We start from the raw sequence: 25,244 nt of genomic DNA on the forward strand, positions 1-25,244 counted from the left end.
TCTTTAATTCAACAGAAAAGCGAACAGGAGGACCTCCCTGAAATAGAAGAAATCCTTAATCCTTACCATTGGCCAAAGAAGCCCAAAATTTATTTGCTTTTGAATGGAAAATCCTGACCCGGGAAGGAAAACCCAATTAACTTGGTCGGTATTACCTCAAGGGTTTCAAAACAGTCCGATGAGTTTCGGAAGTCAGTTAGCACGAGAACTAGAATCACGGAAGCCACCCACTCAGACGGGGACTCTGTTACAGTATGTGGATGACCTATTAATTGCCACAGAAACAAAGGAAGAACGTGTCCAGTGGATGGTGGGATTATTGAATTTCCTGGGACTGAATGGCTATCGGGTATCCAAACAAAAGGCCCAACTAATTCCAACCTGAGTTTCCTACTTAGGCTATGAAGTAACAGGAGGACAGAGAGAACTTGGAATTGTTAGAAAAGAAGCCATTTGTCAATCTCCACGACCGTTGACCATCAAGGAGCTCCAGATGTTCCTGGGAATGACCATATGCCGCAGACTTCAGATCCGTGACTATGGTGTTCTGGTAAGACCGCTATATGAACTGTTAAAAGGAAATCCTCCCTCTTTGGAATGGACTGATTCAGCAGAGAGGGCTTTTAGAAATTCAGAAACAGAGCTAATGAGAGCTCCAGCTCTGGGGCTTCCCAATGTAAGCAAACCCTTTTGGCTATATTCTTATGAAAACCAAGGAATAGCCTTGGGGGGGGTCCTTGCTCGGAAACTAGGACCCTATAAAAGGCCAGTGGCATACTTTTTGAAACAGCTGGATGAAGCGAGCAAAGGATGGCCCGGATGCCTAAGGGCTGTGGCAGCGGTTGTCATGAATACTGAAGAGGCTTGCAAATTCACCTTGGGACAAAAGATCCCTGTGCTAGTGTCCCAAGTTGTATCAGCAGTCCTGGAGCAGAAAGGAGCCCACTGGTTGTCTCCTTCATGGTTTGTAAAATACCAGGCCACCCTTGTGGAACACGATGATACAGAAATTGTGGTCACACATTCACTGTGAATCCAGCATCCTTTTTGCAGGAGCAACCGACAGAACCACTAACACGTGACTGCTTGGCCACTGTAGAGACTGTATATTCGAGCCAACCGGATTTGATTCTTGGTTTACTGATGGTAGTAGCTCCGTGAAAAATGGTGAACGAAAGGCAGGATATGCCGTTACCACCACTTCACAGATAATAGAAGCTGAACCTTTACCCGCAAACACCTCCACCCAAAAGGCAGAATGAGAGCCCTGGTATTGGCCAAAGACAAAAGGATAAATATTTGGACTGATTCTAAATATGCATTTGGTGTGGTCCATGCACATGGTGCCACATCTGGAAAGAATGAGGACTTTTGAACGTACAAGGGAAACAGATTCAACATGCTACAGAAACTGCTGCTCAGCTACCTGAGGAAGTAGCTGTTATGTATTGTAGAGGGCATCAACAAGGTGACCCTAATCAGGAAACTGGAAATGATTTGGCCGATTCTGAAGCCAAACAAGAAGCTGAACAATCTGAAATCATGTCCTTAATCCCTGATGGCAAACTAACAACTGAGAAGTCTGAACCTAGATATTCAAGAGAGGATAAAAAGTTGATTGAAGGTCTGAAGAGACAGGAAAACCAAGAGGGTTGGGTTCAGATACCTGATGGGCGAATTGTAATTCCCTCTAATCACCTCTGAAAGTTAGTTCAGGAGGAACATAATGAAACTCATTGGGTAGCAACTCTTTATCTACAGATTATAGGAAGGAATCTATACACCATAGTTCAGTTAGTGACAGAACAATGTCAGCTCTGTCTTAAGAATAATCCTAAAACTGACAATAGGAATCAAATTGGGACAATTGGGAGAGGAAGTTATCCAGGACAAGAGTGGCAAATAGATTTTTTTGAATTCCTGAGAAAAGAAGGTTATTGATATTTGTTGGTGTTAAAAGACTATTAGGGACAAGAGCAACAGGTTTAGATTATCCGATTCACCCTTTGAGATCTGGAGACTGGGTTTAAGAATATTAGACCTGTGTACAAAGAAATGCCACAGGTGTAGGTCACTGTTCAAACTGCAATCACACTATTAATAGAGATGGTATCATAGTTCAGTGGTGGCCCGTGCCTGAAGGGAAAGGATGGTATTGGTTATGTGGAGAAAATGCTCCTAAGACTCTACCTCAACTGGAAGGCGCGTGCACCTTAGGTGCTGTGGTACCCAGGTTTTGGCTTCACAAGGAGGGGTTTGTTCCATAATCAATGGTTCCTATATAGATCAAAGTGGCAGAATTGAAACAGATCTGGAGGAAATTTGGAAATAAACTGAAATATTTCACGCGATGACCAAGGATGATACATACCTCTTGGGTTTTTGAAGAAACATGGAGAAAGTTAACTTCATGGTTACCTAATCTCTCCTAGTTGAGGCAGCTGGTTGCAGGAATCGTACTAATAATTGTTTTAACGCTGATTACTTGTAACATGATAGTGTTCTTTTTGGTATTGTAAAAGGTCTGTAACTGTTTATGAAGATTGGAAAAGACATAAGGTTAGGCAACAAGTTGGAAGTGGTAAATACTTTGCCAGAACTCCTGAGTAAAGTGGAGTTACCTAGCAAAAGGATTTGCAAAGGTAAAAGAAAAGGGGGGGCTTGATATAAGGAAAGCAAGTGCCTGGAAAACCTAGGGTTAAGACACTTTTAACTTAGGTCTAAGCTAGAGAACAACATTTGTGTTGTAAGTTTGTGGTGTGATAACAGAATTTAGTAGTCTTGCTAACAAGAGTGAGTTATTTCTTTCCATCCTTCTAATGAGTGACCATCCTTCTAATTATCAGTTAGGCTGGAGACAGTGACTCCCGAACATCTGCTAGCTTGGGAGGCAATAAATTTTTGTGGATGAAGGTCCCACTGTTCTAAATGTTTGTCTGCTATCGGAAGCTTGCAGATATGGCTGGTTTCAGCTCCTTTGTGATTACTGGGGCATCCAACTGTGCCAAAGGTGAAAAGTGCACCCTGAAGAAGACTGCTTACTTCATCTTGAAGACCCCTGCCCACGACCATCGGCCATTGGAGGGCAGTGCACAAGCACCAAAAGGGAGAAGACTTATGATAATGAGTACCTAAAGTAATTGTAATTTCCCCACCGAACTCTCGAACCTAATGAATATGCATGTTGGTGTGTAATAAATACCTGCTTGCTTAACCTCTCGAGGTGCAAGTTAGGAGAAGCGATCCCCCTTGCACCCGGCGCCGTAATAAACATACCTGCTTTAGAACTCTCTTTGAGTTGTAGAGTCTGATTTCGTGCTTCAGTACAGATGTGTCTTCTGAAGGGTTGTTTGTGCTGGCGAGAGAAACGAGGTGGCTTAAAACTGCTCTGGGATCCTAATGCGAGCAAGTAGAATGAGTTGACTGTCCTTGCCTTTGTTTTGTAAGGTAGGCGAGTGTGGGGGTTCATTTTTGTCCTCATCCCCCTGATCTTTACCAGGAGTTTTCCATAAATCAAGGCAGGATACAGATTTGGAGAGCCGATTGACCCCTATTCTCCGCTTGGTGTCTTAATCCTATCCTGACCTACTGTAGGGATTATTTAGCAAGTTGGAAAAGCCTCATGCCCTGTCTGCAGCTCCCTGTGCCTTGATACAAGGTGTGACATTTAGAGCGGATTCCTGACATGGCAGGAGGAAGAAGTGGAAGTGGCTCATGGTGTGGGGCAAGCATGTACAGCGTGCGAGCTCTGCACTATTTCTGGTGCAGGACGGCACGGAGCCCTGCGTGTTGGGGAATGGCACTGGTGCATCCAGTGTTCACACTGGTTCTGGCTTCCCCAGGTTGCTTGTCTGTGGCGCAAAGCCTCCGGAGCTGCTGTGCTTCCCCAGCTGGCTCCTCCTGCCTGGAGAGCGCAGGGGCTGCTGGGCCAGGCTCCTCCAATTTGGCACTGCTTAAGGCCGTGGGATTTGACAAGTTGCCATGTTGTGTTCTGCTGCTGGCAGGAGAATCCCAGGCTTCCTTCCCCCCCTCCATGTATTTAAATGATCCCTTTGCTCCTACGGTCCTGAACTGGCTGTCGAGTTGGCAATGGAGAGAGGGTTTTGTCACTTTTAAACCTGTTGGAAACTTGGATGTGGGCAGTAGGAGCTCCCCTGTGGCAGAAATGAGAGAGAAGTATGTGCTGCATCTTCCAATGGTTGTGTTGAGCAGGTTGAAAATCGGCTGTTTTCAAGGCATCCCATGAAAGTGGTGTTGTGACCAGCATATTAAAATCAGGCCACCAAAGTCTTCCTGTCGTGTTTATGCAAGGAGATGCTTGTTAGTGCTAGCTGTCCCCTGGCCAGCCCAGTGCTTTTGGATGTCTGCTTGTGTCTTGTGCAGAGCCAGTGCCTTTTGTCCCTTTCTAGCTGATGGAAGGATGCGGAGTTCCCATTTAACACATCCCTGGCTGTATAATGCAGCTCTTGCTGAAACTAGTCAGATTAAAAGCATGAAATGAAATGAGCTGTGCAAGGAGCAGTCAGCTAACCCACCATCCCCACTGATCTAAACATCAGAGAGTGGAGATCTTAAATGGTATCAATGTTTAAAGGGACTCTTGGAATTGCTTTGTCTGCCAGGCTTTGGGATGGATCTGGCCCTCTGTGGAGCATCCTGCTGCCTCCCTGTGCTGCAGAATTGTGGGGGACCCTTGTTTGTGCAGTTGGTGCAGCATAATAGGGAATGACGTAATAATAGGGCTGTCTGCTTAACCAGGGAAGCTTGCTGGGAATGGACTTGTGAGCTACTTTGAGTTTGTGGTGCTCTGTGAGACAGCTTGTGGAGCGGTTCTGCACGAATTGCAACAACTTCAGCGGGCAGCAGGTGAGCCCTCGCAGTCACTCACAATGTGCCGTTGTGCTGGAGAGCAGAAATGGGTACCTTTTGTTTCAGGAATGTATGTACAGGCTTCATGCTTTCCACTTACCAAGTTCCAAAACCCAAACATCGAAATTACTGCCTAGATTTATTGTGTTGTTCTGTTTTGAATTCCAAGTCTCAGATGTTGCTGTTAACTGAAAGTTCGTCCTCAGCAATAAGCCCTGCTGTCTGACTGGAAGGAACTTGGATTTAAGAGACATCAGACATGAATGTCACAGAGTGAACAAGACTCAAGTTTCCTGTGTGGGTCAACATTGGTGATATGCTGGAGATGTTGCTGGACTTCTTAAATCATGTCTGCAGCTGAGCTTTGATTTGGGATTGAGCAAGACATTTTCTAGTGCCTGTTTCTGCTGTTCGTTTATTTACTTGCCTCGGCCAGGTTGGACTTGGAGAAACCTTCTCTAGTGGAAAGTGTCCCTGCCCGTGGCAGGGGTTTGGAACTGGATGAGCTTTAAGGCAGCTTCCAACCCAAACCATTCTGTGACTTTATGACTGTATGACTCTGCAGCAAGCAGTACAGAAGCCAGGCTGGTGTCTGAGATAGCTTGGATGAAATTGTGTGTTTGTTCCTGTGGGATAGGAGATTGTGGCTGGAGGAGGTGAGACATCTGGAATGTATGTTATATGCTCCAGGTCTCAGATGCTCGGTTTGGGTCTGAGGGAGGCATGGTTTTGTCCTTAGCTAGAGTGTAACCGACTGCTGGGAAAATCAAGGCCCTGAAGGAGGTATCTGGAAGGAGGCTTGCTCTGATAACGAAAGGTGTTTTCTGGTTGAGACAGACTAAGCAGAGTGGAGAGACTGACTTGATTGTCTCGTCTTTTTATACTCCTTTCTACTTCTGAAGAGGAACTAGATAATACTGTTTTCCAGTGGGTGGTTCCCGTGCCTAGGATTTTATCTCCTGAAAACAATCTTTATCTTTGTTGCTTACTGGTGAAAGTCTTGGGGCCCCTTTGGAGAAAAGCCTCTTGTGTGTAAGCATTGTCAGACCCGTGGGTTCCGCTTTCATTCCTGGCCAGTGAAAATGTAAACTGAGTGTCCTTTGCCCTCTTTGTTCTGGGGATGCAGGGAACTTCAGCTCTGTGTGCCAGCCGCAGGCTTGCCTGAAGGGAACGGGAAGGCCTCTCAGCCCTGCCTTATATAACCTAGATGAGGCTTGTAGATGGAGGAGCATGGCTGGGACATGAGTCCCAGTGGCGTCCAGGCAGCGAAGGGTTCACACGCTTTCCGGAGTAAAAGAGAAAGCTTTCAGCTGAAAAGTCAGAGTAGCAGCTGTCCATGTAGGAAATCTAATGTGGAATAAACTGGTGGTCCAGCAGTGTTCTGAACCCAGCCTGCTGCTGGAGAGACTGCAGCGCTGGATACTGTCCCTGTGTGTAGCAAAGGGGAGGCAGGGGAAAGAAGGCGAAACGGCTTTGCGTAGAAAGGGGGGTTAAGGTGAAACTGATGACTGTAATGGTGAGAAATGCCCAGAGATCCCTGGTCTTAGGTAAGGATCTCGTTCTGCGGTCTCTTGTAGAGCAGAGATGTGAATTTAAAAAGCAAATGGAAAACAAGCCTGCTCATACTACTAGAGATACCTCAAGGCATTTATGAAGCTTTAGTCTTCCTGTTCCCTTCCCTGTGGCTATTGTAACATGTTTTCTGGTTCTCCTTCTAGGTATAACTGCTGAGACTTTCTAAAATGCCTTTATGCTTCCGGAATTACGTCGCGTATGCCGTACCTGGAGTGCTGGCACTTCTCGGGTGCTGGTGGATTTATTCCCATAGAAAAAAGCATGGAACCTATCCAGATGAAGAAGCAGTAGGTGCTGCAGAGCAGCAGGAAGAAGTGACAGAGCAGGATTCCACACCAGGAACAGAACCATGTGTTCCTCAAAGACAGCTCTCCTTGCTGGAAGGGGAACACACAGAGAACAAAACCTCGACCTCCCTGCTGACAGCAGGGTTGACGATGCCCTCTGTTATGTGTCACCCTGATGAGAGGCTGGATCTCTCACCAGACTGGCCAGTAACAACGAATCAGCCCAGCACCCTTGAGAACGACAGTGAAAAACTAGAAGAAACGGGATCTCAAGACGAAAAGAGTGTCCCTGCTTGTGTTTCTCTGCCCTGGGAGTCTGCCTGTTCGGAGCAGGCAGGGGAAGAAGACGTGTCCAGGTCAATTGCCAGTACTGTCCCTGTGTGTCAGGAGGAGGAGGACACACAGCCAAAAGGGGATGAATTGAGAAGAGAGAAGATTAGAGGAGTGGGTTTGTGCAAGGAAGACATTGAGAAAATTGAGCAAGTGACAATACAGATTGTTTCCGAGGTCATTTTGGCAGCAACTGAGGAAGTGCTGTGGGGTGCTGCAAGTGATGGGTCCACTGAGATCTGCCAGGCTGCTGCCAGTCAAGTTGAGACACCTCTGGAGATGGCAAGCGTTGTTTCCTCTGATCAGATGCTTGCAGAGGAAGCTCCAGTAGGCAGTGAGAATGTTAGGAGTGATGGTGTGGTACCAACATCCCTGCAGGCAGAGGAACAGGGTCAGAATGTGAGACGTTCAAGCTGTTTAACACGTGGCTGTTCATCCAGCCCTGAAGAGGGAGACACAGAAGACTGTTGGCAGAAGAAGCCTGTCCGCAGTGAGGGAGTGCTGCCCGCTCCTGCAGGTGATGGGTCCACTCAGCTCTGCCAGGCTGCTGCTAGCCAAGCTGAGACACCTCTGGAGATGGCAAGTGCTGTTTCCAGTGATCAGACGCTTGCAGAGGAAGCTCCAGTAGCTGATACGAACACTGCTGGAAAGAATGATGCTGCGGTCCTGACATCCCCGCAGACAGAGGAACAGGATCAGGATGTTACACGTTCAAGCTGTTTAACACAAAGCCCCATTGAGGGAGCCACAACAGACTGTCAGATGAAGACCCCTGTGTGCAGTGAGTCCCAAGGAGGTGGTCGGACTCCTGTGGAAAACCACAAAGGTTCTCCAGAAAAGGCGCCTTTGGTTAGGGAGGGCTCTGTGTGCAGCACATCCACATGTGAAGGTGGGGCATGTGTGAAGGGCCCGCTGCAGAGCACAGTGCTGGCTGTTGCATCGGGCCAGCATTCAGAGTTACGTAGTTTATCTGCAACCCGAGACACAAGTGCTGGGCAGAGCTCCGGCCCAAGTGAGACTCAGCCTACTCTGAAGCTGCCTGAAGACAATGAAGTACCATACAGCAATGGAGTACTGCGAGAGGATGGTCCAGACCCATGTAATGAGTGTAGCAAGGCACCAGGAATAGATGGAGACTGCCCACAAGGTAAGCGATTTGAAAATGCTCTTACACACGCACGGTGAACAAGCATTTTATGTGCTGTAACCTTCCTGCTTCAGGACATGTGCAGATAAATCTTCATGTTTAATTTCCCCAGGAAATGACTATTTAGCCCTCAAGTGCTGGTGGGTCTGCATTTGCTCTCTGAATTCATCTCTCTGTAGGATCCAGTGTTAGCTGGCCTACAGGAGGAGCTATGGGGTGTGTATCAGCTCATGTTGGTCTCCTACCAGGTTACATGGCCAATCTGCTAAAACTGAAGTTGTTGCTGTAGTGCAGAAGGCTTCTGGTAGCTATATTGGTTCATGTGGCAAGGCTGGGGTTGTCCTCACCAAATCTGTGCTACAGACCTTCTGTGGGACTTTGTCTTCCAGGTTTCCCGCATCAAGTAGAAAAAGTACTGAGCCTGACTGGCGAGACACAGCTCCTTGAGCTTGATGCCAACGTCCACGGTCTACTTCCAGCAGCACCACTGACACTTCATTCCCTCCTTATGACTGCCTGGGTGAGTCCCAGCTTGCTGGCTATGCTGATGTCGGGGCGGAAGGCTGTTGCTGGTCACTGCCATTGTAGGATGCTGTATCCATGTGGCTGGCTCACAGGCGCCCTCAAACCCAGTGTGATTTTGTGTGGCTGGTTGTTATCCAGCTGATTTAGCTGTTAATAGATCAAGGTTATCTACCTGTTCTTCCACTACTGTTCCCATTGTGCCTGTAGTAACGGTGCACGTAACTGTTTCCTTGGATGTGAAGATAGGCTTTATTCTGGAGAAGTGAATTTATGCTGGGAAATGAAAGGCATTTTGGATGTATTCCAAGCACGGTAATGCTCGGAAGCTGCCCGGCACAGTGGCTCTCTAGCAGTCGGGGCAAAGGACTTTGAAAATGAGGCCTCTGTGACAAATCTTGGACAATCCCTGTGAAGATTACCTTGATGTTTAAAACCTCCATGGGCAGGGAGTCCTGGCAAGTTGCACAGCGTTGATAGTGCAGCATGGCTTGACCCATCATTCCTGACTCTGCTCACTGATCTCTTGGGTAAATAAGTCTTGCAGCTGCTCTGTGCTGATAGTCTTTTTGGGAACAAGATGGGCCCCAGCCCAAGTCTGATTTCCTTGAGAACAGCATGCAGTTAACAATGGGTAGTCTTCTGCTCCTGCTCCAAAGCAGTCTTTAGAAGTGAAATACTACAGTGCCGTGGCTGTAAGCCTCAGGAGGTGCTGGTGGAACAGGGAGTTGCTGTGAATGAAGCTTCGAGTTGCAGTGAACACTAATGAGAGCTTCTTTCCTCCACGTGACAGCTCTTCCTCCCGGATGGAGTCACTGTGCCGGTGGTCGTGGCGCACCAAGTTGATGCAGGGCACATGTTCCTGCAGCAGCACACTCACCCCACTTTCTACGTCCTGAGGAGCCTTGAGCAGCAGATGTGCGTCTGCTACTCTCAACCTGAAATTCCAACCCTGCCAGCTCCAGTAGAAGGCAAGTAACTTGACTGTTCACTTAAGAAACTTCGAGGGTCATGTGAAATCCTGCTGCCCTGAGTTAGGCTTGGGAGGTTTCCCAGTGCATGAGGTGTGATAGTTCGTTGGTTATTCCATTGATTTGGGCTTTTTTTTAAGCTCTGTTCTTCCTCACCCCATTCATCCCTGAATACTTCTCCAGCCACATAGTTGCACATTGAAATTTGGAAGGACGTAAGTCAGTCTTGGGTTATTTCTTATCTACCTGGCACCTGGTATATTTTTGCTGACAAAGTGTGGAGCTACTCCCGCATCTTCCTAGTGTCACTGCCTGTACATGGTCTAAAGTGGAGGGTGCATCACATGGAAAGGAGTTATTCGTCATAACTAATGCCTGAAGTGCTGATTTCTGGAAATCCGCTGAGCTTTCTTCTCTGTACCCTTATGTTCCGCAGTCGGTATTATCTGCGCAGCTCCAGGCCTGGATGGGGCATGGCTACGGGCTCAAGTTATCAGCTACTTTGAAGAGACCAGTGAAGTGGAACTCAGATATGTGGACTATGGAGGATATGCCAAAGTGAAGGCTGACACAGTCAGACCAATCAGGTCTCTAGCTCCTCTTCCATGGCCTGAGGCCATATCTGGCTCGAATCTTCTTCAGAGGCATCTGTATTGTTTGAATTCCTTCCGGGTTTTTCCACAGCTGAAGTGGGAATTGGTAGAAAGGTTTGCCTCAGCAGCAGGGGTGGGTTCCCTGGCAGCAGAGCAAGCTCTCACAAGGCTTTATTGAAGGGGAAGGAAGAGGAAATTGTGACTTCTGTCACTTCAGCATGGCAGCTGAGCAAAAGGATGCCTTTGGGAGGCCCCAAGGTGTAGTTAGTTGCTGAGCTAGGAATAAGATTGGGATTCTCTATGCTCCAGCCCCACTGTCTGGGAGAGCTGTATTGGATGAGGGTTTTCTTACACAAGCCCATTAAATACTTGCTTGTGCCCAGAGGTGGGAGGAAAGCAGTCAAGCCTCCATGGTGGAGGTGGCTTTTGCTTGGAGCCCAGTCCAACGTGGCGTGCTCATCAGACAATGGGTTGCTGCTGCTTAGATTGCTGGGAGGTTGTTTTTGACTGTCATCAATGTTACACTAAATCCCTCTTACAGCAATTGATTAATCAATGTCACCTTAGAGAATACAGGAGTGACTTAAAGCCCTGTTCTTATTCTGATGGATTCTCTTTTCTTTAAGGTCTGACTTTTTATTGTTGCCTTTCCAAGGAGCAGAAGTTTTCCTGGACAATGTGGTGCCTCTTGCAGGTAATGGAGCTCCTGACAAGTACTATTGGCGATCCCACTGCAGTGTCAGTGGGTGCCAGCGGTGGGCAAGCAATGATCGTGCCTGAACCTTCCCTCTCTTATTGCAAGCACAGCTCTGGTGTGACTAGAGCAAGGACTGGAAAAAATGAATTTTATTCTTCTAAATGTGCTAGCATGGCAGAACCTGTCAGACTCCAGGGGAAAGATGATAAATGTCCAGGCTTTTTCCGGCTTGGAGGAGAGGGTGAATTACTCTCCTAAAGAGCAAGTTGGCAGGGCTGGCAGTGTATTAAGTGAAGTAGCTGTAACCACTCTGCCACCCCAGTGGGGCAGCACTCTAGAATTGATGAAGACTGGGAGGCCTCCTATAATCCTAGGGTGAAATTGGTGAGCTCAGCTCCCTCCTTGAAATGCCTATACACCAATGCGTGCAGCATGGGAAATAAGCAGGAGGAGTTGGAGACCTGTGTTAAGTCAGGAGATTATGATCTGGTGGCAATTACAGAGACGTGGTGGGACAGATATACTCATGGAGGGCTATGTCCTTTTCAGGAAAGACAGGCCAGCCAGGCGGGGTGGTGGGATTGCTCTTTATGTGTGAGAGCAGCTGCAATGTACTGAGTTCTGTCCAGGGACAGGGGACGAGCGAGTTGAGAGTCTGTGGGTGAGAATTAAGGGGCAGGCTGGCAGGGGCAATACTGTTGTGAGTGTCTGTTACAGGCCACCAGATCAGGGTGAGGAAGTTGACGAGGCCTTCTACAGGCAGCTGAGAGCGGCCTCACAGTCACAGGCCGTGGTCGTCGTGGGGGATTTTAATTTCCCTGATGTTTGCTGGAAGGACTACACAGCAACCCAGCCACAGTCCAGGAGGTTCCTCCAGTGTATGGATGATAACTTCCTCATGCAAATGGTGGATGAGCCAACCAGGAGAGGAGCGCTGCTGGATCTCATCCTCACTAACAAGGAGGGTCTGGTCGAAGCAGTAAAGGTTGAGGGCTGCCTTGGTTGCAGCGACCACGAGATGGTGGAATTCAGGATCTTGTGTGGTAGGACCAGTACAATAGCAAGTAGAATTGCAACCCTGGACTTTAGCAGGGCAAACTTTGGCCTTTTCAAGCAATTGCTAGGGGAAATCCCATGGGCAAGGCTGCTTGAAGGTAAAGGGGCCCAAGATAGTTGGTTGACATTCAAGAATTGCTTATTCCAAGCTCAAGAGCAGAGCATCCCGACACGTAGGAAGTCAAGGAAGAGGGCCAGGAGACCTGCGTGGCTAAATAAGGAACTGCTGGGTATGCTCAAGTGGAAGAGGAGAGTTTATAGGTCATGGAAGGAGGGGCTGGCCACTCAGGAGGAATATAACGCTGCTGCTAGAGGATGTAGGAAGGCAGCTAGGATGGCTAAGGCCTCCTTAGAATTAAATCTGGCAAGAGGGGTGAAGGACAGCAGAAAGAGCTTTTTCAAATACATGGCTGATAAAACTAACACCAGAGGCAAGGTTGGCCCACTGGTGAACGGGATGGGTGCCCTGGTGACAGAAGATACAGAGATGGCAGAGTTATTGAATGCCTTCTTTGTCTCAGTCTACTCTGCCGGAGGCAGTCCTGAAGAGCCCTGTACTCCTGAGACCTCAGATGAAGTCAGGTCACTGGAGCAGTTGGCCTTAGTCGACGAGGAATGGGTTAGGGACCAGTTGAGCAATCCGGACATCCATAAATCCATGGGTCCAGATGGGATGCACCCACGGGTGCTGAGGGAACTGGAGGAAGTCATTGCTAGACCACTCTCCATCATCTTTGCCAGGTCTTGGGAAACTGGAGAGGTGCCTGAGGACTGGAGGAAAGCAAATGTCACTCCAGTCTTCAAAAAGGGCAAGAAGGAGGACCCGGGTAACTATAGACCGGTCAGCCTCATCTCCATCCCTGGGAAAGTGATGGAACACCTTATCCTTGATGCCATCTTAAGGCATGTCAAGGATAAGAGGGTTATGAGGGGCAGTCAACATGGCTTTACCAAGGGGAAGTCATGCTTGACCAACCTCCTAGCCTTTTATGAGGAAATAACATTGTGGATGGATGATGGCAGAGCGGTGGACGTGGTCTACCTTGACTTCAGCAAAGCATTTGACACAGTCCCCCACAGCATCCTCATAGCTAAATTGAGGAAGTGTGGCCTGGATGATCAGGTAGTGAGGTGGACTGCAAACTGGCTGAAGGACAGAAGCCAGAGAGTTGTAGTCTATGGGGCGGAGTCTAGTTGGAGGCCTGTATCTAGTGGAGTGCCTCAAGGGTCAGTACTGGGACCAGTATTATTTAATATATTCATCAATGATTTAGATGAGGGAATTGAGTGTACTGTCAGCAAGTTTGCTGATGACACTAAGCTGGGAGGAGTGGCTGACACGCCAGAAGGCTGTGCTGCCATCCAGCGGGACCTGGACAGACTGGAGAGTTGGGCAGGGAGAAACTTGATGAAATATAACAAGGGAAAGTGTAGAGTCCTGCATCTGGGCAGGAACAACCCCAGGTTCCAGTATAGGTTGGGGAACAACCTGTTAGAGAGTAGTGTAGGGGAGAGGGACCTGGGGGTCCTAGTGGATGGCAGGATGACCATGAGCCAACACTGTGCCTTTGTGGCCAAGAAGGCCAATGGCATCCTGGGGTGTATTAGAAGGGGGGTGGTCAGTAGGTCGAGAGAGGTCCTCCTTCCCCTCTACTCTGCCCTGGTGAGACCGCATCTGGAATATTGTGTCCAGTTCTGGGCCCCTCAGTTCAAGAAAGACAGGGACCTGCTGGAGAGAGTCCAGCGCAGGGCAACTAAGATGATTAAGGGAGTGGAGCACCTCTCTTATGAGGAAAGGCTGAGGGAGCTGGGTCTCTATAGTTTGGAGAAGAGGAGACTGCGGGGGGACCTTATTAGTGTATATAAATATATAAAGGGGGAGTGTCATGAGGATGGAGCCAGGCTCTTCTCAGTGGCAAACAATGATAGGACAAGGGGTAATGGGTATAAACTGGAACACAAGAGGTTCCACTTAAACTTGAGAAGAAACTTCTTCTCAGTGAGGGTGACAGAACACTGGAACAGGCTGCCCAGGGAGGTTGTGGAGTCTCCTTCTCTGGAGACATTCAAAACCCGCCTGGACACATTCCTATGTAACCTTATCTAGGTGTTCCTGCTCTGGCAGGGGGATTGGACTAGATGATCTTTTGAGGTCCCTTCCAATCTCTAACATACTGTGATCCTGTGATACCTTCTGTCATAAAGTAGCTGTAAATGCGAACTTAGTTTTAATGTGTTAAACCAATATCTGATACTTTCCTACTAAGGTGACTGACGTGTATAGTTCTGTGTTCAAAATGCTACCGTTCAAGCCCTGGCAGAGTGTCATGGTGGTAGAGATGCCTGATGCCTGGGGGCCTAAGAAGCTGCCTTGTACGGAAGGGGTTTCTGTGTGAGGTGGGGATCAGGTGGGTCAGTAGTGTCTTCAGGGTCAGTGAAGCCCTGAGGCCCTTGAGCTTAGTTTATTAAGGATCAAAATACTAATGACCGCTGAAAGGCACTGCAGATACGCACTTTTCTATTGTTAAAGCCTCCTAATTCATCAGCCACTTAAATTCCTATTAACTTAGCTAGTGGCTTTAGAAAGCACTTCATTCTTCCTTTCAGCAACCCAGCAGGCATAATGCTTGTGTGATCTCCAGCTTAATAGACTGGTTTCAGCAACAGTGGGTGAGGATTTGCTGGCCTAATGGATGTAGGAGGTCAGGCAAGTTGAGCTTAATAGTCCCTTCTGGCCTTTGAAGCCTGTGACTGTCATTTGTTTTCTCCTGCTCTTCCCCAAGATGAGGATCGCTTCTCCCCTGAAGCTGACGCAGCTGTTGGCGAGATGACCAGAGGCGCAGTCCTTGAGGCGCAGGTACGTGGAGCTGTTGGGAAAAGTCTTGTTGCTGATGGTACTACTGCTGTGACTCTGTGCACCCGCCATCCTGTGAGTGTGAAGACAGACAACAAAGCCAGAGCCTGGAAGTCTGGCTGCTGAGCAGGGTCTTGATGAGAACTTCCTGGTGTAGCATCAGTTCCCGCTCAGGGCTGTGTGGCTGGGGAGGGATGAGTATTCCCTCTTGTGAGTGATGTGGGCAGAAAGCCAGGGTATGGATTTGAGTGATGAAAGTGAACTTGCCCACAGGGTGTTCCAGCTGCTGCCTGGTGGCAGGAGCTGCATTTCCTCCAGCCTACACATAGGAAGGGGTGTCTGATAGGGAGCGAATGATGCTGGCATTGCATCCTTCACGGCTCACAGCAGAACTGCTGCCCACTCTGGTTTTTCTGTGTTTCCAGGTCACAAATTATGACAGTGCAACAGGACTGCCACTGATACAGCTGTGGAACCTGACGGGCAATGAGGTGCGTGCGTTGACATACCTCTTTTGTTGGAATTGATGCCGATGCAGGCTTCCTGTTGTTGATTAGGAACTTGCTGATCGTTTTTTCTCTAGTGGTTTGTTCACCTTTCTACTTTTTGTTTTCTTTCTTTTCACCTCCCTTTAGGTGGTGTCCGTAAACAGAACTCTGGTGGAAAGAGGCCTTGCTGGGTGGATTGACTACTAGCAATGTCCTACCATTTCCCTAGAAACACATACCTCATCTCGGTGAAAGGCAGGGTTATTAAAAGCCATAATGACAAATACTGTAGCTTTAAAGCAAAAAGTCGTCTCTGGCCTCTATTCAAAAGCTGAATGGGAAAAACCTTAAAACCTTAGGGCTCGTTCGAAGGTAGCAGATGCTCCTTAAGCTGTGATTGTTCCACATGTATAATACCCGTGAACTTAGTGTCTGCTTTCCCTTCAAAGTTAGAATTATAGAATCATAGAATAGTTAGGGTTGGAAAGGACCTTAAGATCATCTAGTTCCAACCCCCCTGCCATGGGCAGGAACACTTCCCACTAAAGCATGCCGCCCAAGGCCTCATCCAGCCTGGCCTTGAACTCCGCCAAGGATGGACCATTCACAACCTCCCTGGGCAACCCATTCCAGTGCCTCACCACCCTAACAGTAAAGAACTTCTTCCTTATATCCAGTCTAAACTTCCCCTGTTTAAGTTTGAACCCGTTCCCCCTTGTCCTGTCGCTACAGTCCCTGACGCATAGTCCATCCCCAGCATCCCTGTAGGCCCCCTTCAGATACCGAAAGGCTGCTATGAGGTCTCCACGCAGCCTTCTCTTCTCCAGGCTGAACAGCCCCAACTTTCTCAGCCTGTCTTCATACGAGAGGTGCTCCACTCCCCTGATCATCCTCGTGGCCCTCCTCTGGACTTGTTCCAACAGTTCCATGTCCTTTTTATGTTGAGGACACCAGAACTGCACACAATACTCCAAGTGAGGTCTCAGGAGAGCGGAGTAGAGGGGCAGGATCACTTCCTTCGACCTGCTGGTCACGCAACTTTTGATGCAGCTCGGGATGCGGTTGGCTTTCTGGGCTGCGAGCGCACACTGAAGCTGGCTCATGTTCATTTTCTCATCGACCAACACCCCCAAGTCCTTCTGCGCAGGGCTGCTCTGAATCTCTTCTCTGCCCAACCTGTAGCTGTGCCTGGGATTGCTCCGACCCAGGTGTAGGACCCCTTGCGCTTGGCATGGTTAAACTTCATCAGGTTGGCATCAGCCCACCTCACAAGCGTTACATTGGTTGTCCTTTTTTAACAGGCTCTGCCTATGAAATTAATGAATGTGATTAAGGAATTTAATGTTCAGTGATGGATTTCTTGACTTGAAAATCGTGGCTTTCTCTCTTTCCCTTCAGGACTCGCCGATGCACAAGGCCCTCTTCTGGGTAGCCATGGCAGTGCTGCAGCTGGATGAAGTAAACCTGTACTCAGCAGGTACAGACCTGCTTGAGCAGAATCTGCACACCCTGGACAGCCTTCGAATATTCAACGGCAAGGTGAGCTGTTAGCGACCAGCTCTGACTGACACTGGGTTTGTGTGAGCACTTACATCTGTTGATAACGGAAAAAAACACAACTCTTGTCCTCCTGGACACTGGGTAAGCAACTGAAATTGCAATTTGCATTAGGAATTGTTCCACTTGGGTACTACCAAGAGTAAAACTGCGATGTACGTAACTGCGTTCTGAACCGGCACAGAAATGTACAGGTGTGTTGTGTTCAAAGGTGTGTTTGGTATTTCAGTGTAAGCTCTTAAAATTACTCTGTCACTTGTCAAAAGAACACCTTGAGCTATCATGAGCAGCTCTTGGGTCTTCTTTTTCCTGGTCAGAGCCCGGAAGAGGTGTTCGTGGAGATCAGGAGGCCCCTCGAGTGGCACTGCAAGCAGATGGACCATTTTGTTGGGTTGAATTTCAACTCCAACTTCAACTTTGCAGTAGTGGGACGCCTCCTGAAGGGTAAGAACACATCTTGCATCTCCTGTTAGAGTTGTGCTTCCTTACCCTTCGTGTGAAGTGTCCTGAGAACATGCTGATGAACACAGTAATGCTTCGTAAATATGCATTGAACATTAAATACAGTATTCGGTTTTTAACCCCATTTCTTAGGGTACAGGCACCCTTCTGCTACCACTGTAGCAAGAACTGTGAGGGTTTTACACACACTACTAGCTCTGGTTAACAAGCACAGGAACTGTGACAAGTTTGAGGTGAACACCCAGAGCGTGGCTTACCTGGCAGGTAAAAGCAGACAAACCAGCGTTGTTCTCAGTTTGTGCTGACTGAAAATGAATGGATTCTTGTGGGAATTCTTACGGGTTTAGGTTGATAAAATTGTACCAGCGTGAAGGACACTTGTAACTGGGGGTGAACGAGGGGCTGGGCCAGGCTGGGGTGCATCAGAGACAGCGTTTGGGGGGCTGAAGGCTTTGCCCACAGGGCAGCGGCTGTGCAGCAATGGAAACGCTTCAGGGAGGCTGAAGGTTTCTTGATTTAAGCCTTGCAGTGTGTGCCTTACAGTGTGCCAGTTCCTAGTGATCTACAAACAGAAACTGTGACCCTGTGAGGGCAGGTATTTAAGTCAGGTAATTGTGACTGGATGGGGATTAGCATTCTTTTTAAATGGCCTGCTTTGAATCAGAACAAAGACGACCACTGGGACATAACCACTCCGCACTGCAATGCACACAGGAGGAGTTGGTAGTGGGTGGAATGTTGCTTACCTTCAGCGTTGCCTCTCTGCAAAACTTACGTTGACTCTCTTTGGCTTTTTAGCTTTGCTGCCAGTGTCTGAGGAAGTTGGAAGTCGCTGCAGCCTAAAGCACAGGAAGTCTCTCTTGTTGACAGCCGTTTCAATGGAGAATGTTCCCATGGATACCTACCCCATCCATCACAGTGACACTAGCTGTAGGTTGGTTGTCTAACTTTTAGATATTTCACATACATTTCAATGTCTGTTTCCTTTAATAAATTATCCAAAGGTAACCTGTGTTCTGTTAAAAACTCAGTCACAGAAATTTGGGTATCAAAATTCATAGAGATTTAATTCTGAGGTCTGTAAAGCTATTGCAGAGCTGAACTGCTTTGGAGGTTGTTCAACTCTTTGCTAACATCTTTCTACAAGACCTAATTTCATCTCGTTTATATTTTAGAAGAAAGTTTTACTTGTCCTTTTATAAGTAGTCACTTTACCCTTGTCATGAAAATCTCACCACCTGAGAGCCTGTCTATATGCAGCACAGATATAAGCTGAGAAACCCACCTCAAAGTGATGGGGAGGGCCAGTTTCTCTCAATGGGGAGCACTTTACTCAGTGTCTGTCTTCTCAGCATCCAGTTTTGTCTTGCCTTGTAGGCTGTTTCGCTTGTGTGCTTTTCACTGCTTTATTGTTTATCTCTTCAGCATTACATCCATATCAGATTGTTAGCCTTCACTAGTCAGTTTTGCAAGCAAAGTAATGACTATCTCTTTCTCTGTGTTTTGGGGAGATTGACCTGTTAGGAGAGATGGGTTTAATACAGGATAGTTTGGCTATTTGCACAATTTATGCCTAAATATGCACAGTTCTAAAGATTTTCTGAATTGAATTTCTCTGCACTTTCAGGACACTAAAAGAAAACCAACCCTGGTCATCACCAAGGGAAAGGTGCCTCCGTCACTCGCTGTCCCAGTCCCCAGCCCTGGGGGGGGGTGGAGGGGAATCTGAAATGCCGTTCGTTGGCCCCTCTGGATGCACTGGATGCATCGGCTCCTGCGAATGAAAAAGGACCACGATGCTGTCTGTCTTCTACCTCTTCCTTCCAGTGCGAAGGTTGGTTTTCTTGCTAGTAACTGACCTGCCTTTTGAAATTCCGTCTGACCACACCAGGCATTCAATATGCCCTGAGCCTTGATCAGATCTATTTTGATGTATGTCTGGATTGGCTCTTGCAAAAGGATTTGTCCCTTGCTTAGCATGTTGAAATAGAGCTGGTTAGGCTTATTTCTGTAGTTACCTTGAAGAAAAATGAGCTTTTTTTTCCCCTCAGCATTTTTTAGAGAGAATCTGAACTCCGAAAACGTGTGGGCTTGGAATAAACGATTGAATCAACTCTGAAAGAAATATGTGCCTGGGAGTAGGTAATTTATTTCTGGCTTTTGGAAGGCAAAAGCTTTTGGATATTTGCTTACTTGACAAATTTGTCAAGAACCCCCCCCATTAAATCGTCCCAAGGAAGAACTGGCCCTTCCCTCTCCTCTTTCAGTTGAATTGACAGTGTCTGATGAAGAGGAGAAGGGTTTTTCTGTGCCTTGGACACATACTCTTTATTAGAGCAGGCAGCCAAGTCTGAGCCCAGAAAGCAGATTAAAGCTAAAGGAATTCCTGCAGGGTTTTATTCATGTGGCTAGGACAGAAAAGAGCCAATAATAAACTGCTTTATGGGTTGTCTGATCTGGGTTCTCTGTGCTCTCCTTAGCTGGCAAGATGTCATTTCGGGCAACAAGAATTCCTTGGTGCCTACTGATTACTCCTTTTTGTTGCTTACAGTGGTCTTGGCTATGTCCTGGCAGCTGGCATGGCAGGTCTGTCGTGACTGGCAGTGGGCCTTCAGGGTGAGTTCCTCACTGTCACTCGGGCGACTGAGCCATTCATTGTAAAATCAGAACCATCCCTGGGGTTGGGATTACTTATGCTCGTCATGTCAAAGGTGAACAGTGGAAAGACCTTCTACTGCCTGACTGGTCATGAACTTGGTGTTTTAGAGGACTTGGTCACGAGTTTGGTGTTTTCCCTTGTTCCTGCAGGACGAAGGAAAGATTTTAGCCTAGTTCTTGCAGAATGGAAGAGGCACAGGTTAAACTGTACAGCAGCCAGGGCAGGCGCTGATGTGCTTCTTACCTGAGGAGGCACTTGGATGCATCAAGACCTCCTGAAATAGAGGAATGTGAAGGTATCTTCTGTTCTTGTCACGTCATTGTGATGTTTCTCCGCAGAGAACACCAAGTGCTTTGGAAGTACTTTGTCAGATCCTCCCAAGTTCTCTATAAAATTAACTAGCATGTACACGATGAGGGGGGAAGAATGTTTGCTGGAATAACAGTCTGAAGTTACGCAGGTAACACTGATGGCTGCATGATTGATTCTTGCATTTGTAGCTGGAATATTACTGTTCACTTTTCTTTCTTCACATGTTTTACTCCAGAATCAGAGGGAGCGGTCGTGTATCTTTATGATGCAGAGGGAGGTCTTTTTTCCTCTGAAGTCACCATACATCACCAAAGCCGCTCTTCTTTACAAAAATGACCTACAAACCGCAAGTTACATTCATTTCTGAGCATAGCTGCCATTCTCCAGTCCGTAATTCTAATGCTGAATTTGAAGTTCTGTAGGCTTTTCACTCCACGGGTACCCTTTCTGTAACCAGCCTTGCTTGTGTCTACAGATAACTCCTTGCCTGGGAGGTCTAGCTCTGGTTCTTCTGCTTCTGCTGGTCCCTCACAGGACCCAGGGAAGGACAGCAGCACACAGAGCACTGAGCATCTCTGGCAAAATACAAGCAGCAGCTGAGAAGCCAGGAGTACACAGAACTGCCAGGACTACTTGGTGTCACGATGTCATCTCACTTGCCAAGAAGTAAGTGATTTTAGCAGCCAGGGTCCCCTCCCCTGAAGAATGACCATTCCCTTTTGGGGAATATGGTCATCACATCCCACTCAGCTCCTTTGTGTCGCATGTTGTGTACAAGTTGCTTGAAACACCATAAACACTTTTACAGGAATGCTACACAGGAGATCAAAAACTTCTTTGTGTCTGTTATTCTCCTCTTTTGAGGGGGAAGGAGGCAGAGTTAGGATGGGAGTGTGCTCCTGTTGCAATCCAGCTTTATTTTCTACTAAGTTTGCCTTTCCCTCTTGCTTTAACACGTTAGGGTAAACTAGATTGGGAAAAGAGCACAGTTCACAGTGTGACTCTCTCTGCCATTCTTAGTGCCTGAGGAAGGTTGGATCAGCATGGTTGAGGCAGTCTTTCTATGGTGTTTGTGAGCCTGCTGTGCCTCTGATGAAGAAGCTCAGGGCCTGTAGGACTCCAACCTGGTTTATAAAGTAGTTGCGTGTGTGTTTTGAGCAGCTAACCTGTGGCTGGCAGATGGCCTCTTCCTTTTAACCATACAAAGATCAAAGGTCAACATCAGCTGCCCTGTGGGACAAAGTCAAATACGGATTGCAGCAGATTTCCCTCTCGCGTCATCCTGCAGCCTGGAAAAGTCCTTGCCAGGGCCGGGGAGGGAGAGCGGGATCTGGTTTGGGAACAGCAGGTGCCGCTGTGCAGCTGCGCCAGACCCGGCTCTGCACTGCCGCTGCCCGCAGGCTGCTCCCCGGGCTCCCCTTCAAACGCTTCTGGTTTAAACACTTGCTTTCCTGGGAGCGTGGCTGTCTGCGGAGTGTTCTTCTTGTAGGGGATTCTAATTGACAATCAGATTTGCATCCTGCTTGCAGCCGGAACAGCAAGTCCACCAGTGATGTAGTTGGATCACAATTTGGAGGCAGTAAAGGCTGAAGTGAGTAAAAAATGAAGTTTCCTGAATCATAAATGAACATTTCTGACAGTTCAACAACTAGACTACTGTCAAAGTTGCTCTGCTGCAAAGATGTTCCTTATAACCTCCAGCAATGCAGTAGAAACAGATTTCAGTTTTTCTTTAGCAAAGGATTTCCACAGCATAAGGACATACTGCCGAAGCCCAGATGGTTCCACTTCAAATCAAGTCCAAGAGCCCTTTATCTCTAGAAGATGAAGAATTAGGTTCATATCTTACTGAATCCACCAGTTTGATGGTCACCTGGTGATTTGCAGCACCTTAGTTTTAAGATTTCAAACTTCCATATTGACCTCAAAGGGGATTTTCTGCTAAACTACTAAGCAGAAAGAGGCCAGTAAAAAGTTAATTCTCTCCTAGAGCAGGGCAGGAAAGAGGCAAGATTTGGACAGTTTTGAAAAAGGAGAGCTTTTGTCTGCTAACTTGCTGTGCAGACTGAGACTCGGGTTTTAGACTCGGGCAGAGTTAAGGAGTGCTTCAGCTGCTGCATCTGAACAGTTCGGAAAACCCACATGTTACTCTCATTTGTATCGGTTACACAAGCAAAACCATCTTGGGGCATTTAGACTTGCCCACAGAACGCTTCCATTTAGCTACTAATTTGCTACATTCTTGCCCACTCTCAGCTGTCGTAGTTCTCCTATCCAAAATTTCACAGCAATTGTTTTAGCAAAAGCTGGCAATGAAATCTGCAGGTAACAGGACTGGGATTTAACATGAAATCAGTGGGTCGTAGTCTTCACACTAATTAGGATTTCCCTGTTCATAGATAAAGCCTCATTAAAGTTCATATCTTCAAGGGAGTGCATTTTGATTATAAGAAGTCTAAATGAGGTAGGCTGCCCTATTCGTCACACCCTGCTATTTCTAGTATCTCTCATTTCCTTCTTTGCCTCTCAGCTGGAGTTTTGTCTGGTCCTCACTGGATCTGACTGCCATGGCCTTTGTTACTGGAGCTGTGGAATGTGTGTACCGCTGTTTCTTTACAGGGCTCAGCTTGTCCAGGGCACTGTGTCACCGTGCCTCCAGGAGACATGCAATTCATCTAAGAGGTGAGGTGCACACAGCTGTGGAAACACCCTTGGGAACACTGCACAGGGCTGAATCCCAGTTTGTTTAAAGACAGAAGGTAGGATGTGACTGTGAACGCTTCTCGTGAAGGCAGTTGGGTGTGAATGTTGTACTACCTTGCTTGCCGGGATGCTGAGGCCAAGTGGCCTTTTGCACCACCAACGGCAAAACATCAGCAGCTATGATATTTGTTGAAGATTTTGATTTTTCTGTGTTTCTTCTGCACTAGTTCTAATATTCTTGTTATCCTGTAGTTGTTATTTTCTTATACGGTAGTTGTTTCGTTGTTTTATTGTAGTATTTATGTTGTTACTCTGTTGTTTTATTGTAGTATTTTTGTTGTTACGCTGTTGTTTTGTTGTTATAACAATAGTAAACCAGTGTTTTGACCCTAATTTTACTATCATTTTACTACTCTTTTGCTGTCAATATGCAATTCCCACTCTCCTCCACCTCACCCCCATCCCCTGTTTTTATGTCCTCCACCTAAAATAACCAGCCTGTGTTCACATCTGTCTTCCCTGTGTTTGATTCCTGGGCCAGGCCACAGGGTGCAGCTTTCCAGCACCCTCTGCTTGTGGGTACTTGCTTCCCTTGTTCAAACACAGCTGCGTGGTTGAACAACAGTTATTATTATTATTACTGTTTCTTCTTCTTATTTCACTAGTTTTCCTCCACTTTGCCTCTGCTTTGAGCAGTTGCACTTTGAGGGTGGCTTTGGCTGCCCCACCAGCCCTCTCCCTCTCTGGCGAGGTGATGCCGTGCAGACAGCCCTGGCCTGCTCAGCTGGGCTGCAGGGTCCCCGCAGCAGGGCCATGGCATGGGAGATGCTCAGGGGAACCGTGTTCTGTGTGGTCCGTGGCATCGTCCCTGCCATGGCGCCTGCCTGGCAGGACACAGCAGGGCTCTGGAAGCTGCAGGCACAGAGGCGAGGGTGGGATAAGGACAGGGGTGGCACAGGGACGCTGGCTGTCAGGGGCGCGGGGGGCACAGGGCTGTCAGTAGGAGGCGGGTGGAACGGCGGGGCCGGTGGAGCAGGGCCGCGAGCTCTAGAAGGCGGCGGCTGCCGAGGTAACGCCGCGCGGCTCCCGCAGCGCGCTCCGGGCCGGTGGCCGTTGCTGCAGAGCGATCGAGAGCGATGGCGCTGCCGGGCCCGTGGCGCTGCCCTTGTTGCTGGCCGTCGGCGCTGGCAGTGGCGCTGTCGGTGGCGGTCGCCTGCCTGCTGCAGGGATTGCTGCTGGCAGCGGCGCTGAGTGCGGGGGGTGCCTGCTGTGCGCTGCGGTCCCGCCCGCCCGCCAGGCGCCCTCCGGCCCGGCGCTCTCCAGCGCGATTCCTGCTCCCCCAGCGCCCTCCCCGACTGCGGCTGCCCTCGTACAGGCCCAGGCGCAGGCTGATCGCCCGCTTCCCAGCCACTCGGGACCAGGTTGCTTGGCGCCTGACGAGGAAAAGGGCCAGTAACGGCGGACCGGCCACTGTGATCGGCCGAGGTCTGAGCACCCCGACCCGCGGCAACTGCCTCGGGTGAGCGCGGGAGTAGGATGTGGGTGGGATAAGGACACGGGTGGCCCTGGTAAACAGGTGGGATAAGAACACGGGTGGCAGTAGGACACTCCTTCTCAGGGACATGGGTGGCACAGGGACACAGGTTGTCAGGGATGAGGGTGGCAGAGGGACACGGGTGGAATACAGGCACAGGTGGCAGGGAAAAGCAGGTTGTCAGGGATGAGGGTGGCAGAGGGCAAGGTTGGGTGGGATACGGAGACAGCTGGCACAGGGACATAGGCTGTCAGGGATGCAGGCGTCAGAGGGCACGGTTGGGTGCAGATGTGGATTGCACTGTGATGGAGGTGCCAGGCCCATATCACTTCCCTTGGTGCTGGCCTGCGTGGTGCTGCAGGGATGGCTGTTGGGCACAGGGGGTCCTGGGGTGTGATGAGATCCTGCCAGCCCGCATCGCTCCTGTCTTATGTCGCCCGTACGGCAAAACGACCTCTACAGTGGCGTGACTGCAGGCGCCGTCCATGCTGAGGGCACCCGTCCCGCCGCTGCTGACTCGGGTGAGCTTGGGGGGAGGATGGGATCGGATCTTCCTGCCACTAACAGAGGCTCCAACTGTTGTCTGCCAGCAGAGCCCCGCCGCAGTCCGTGCGCCAGCAGGACCCGC

The 25,244-nt window shown here is 48.6% G+C and overlaps 1 protein-coding gene and 1 pseudogene across 2 annotated transcripts in view; one reads left to right on the forward strand and one right to left on the reverse strand.

Moving 5' to 3' along the window:
• Positions 1–25,244, reverse strand: part of LOC308232919 (protein spinster homolog 3-like) — an 81,086-nt pseudogene that overhangs the window by 36,680 nt on the left and 19,162 nt on the right. The gene's annotated exons all lie outside the window — the stretch shown is intronic.
• LOC308227701 (uncharacterized protein) lies at positions 6,882–15,596 on the forward strand (the record flags this gene model as incomplete). Its single annotated transcript, XM_080630497.1, has 8 exons — positions 6,882–8,208; positions 8,598–8,728; positions 9,524–9,701; positions 10,138–10,288; positions 10,921–10,988; positions 14,831–14,904; positions 15,327–15,392; positions 15,537–15,596. 8 exons carry the CDS (start codon positions 6,882–6,884, stop codon positions 15,594–15,596), a joined length of 2,055 nt encoding a protein of 684 aa, XP_080486623.1.

The sequence above is a fragment of the Psittacula echo genome (genome assembly GCF_963264785.1).
Source record: "Psittacula echo genome assembly, chromosome: 1".
Lineage (NCBI taxonomy): Eukaryota > Metazoa > Chordata > Aves > Psittaciformes > Psittacidae > Psittacula > Psittacula echo.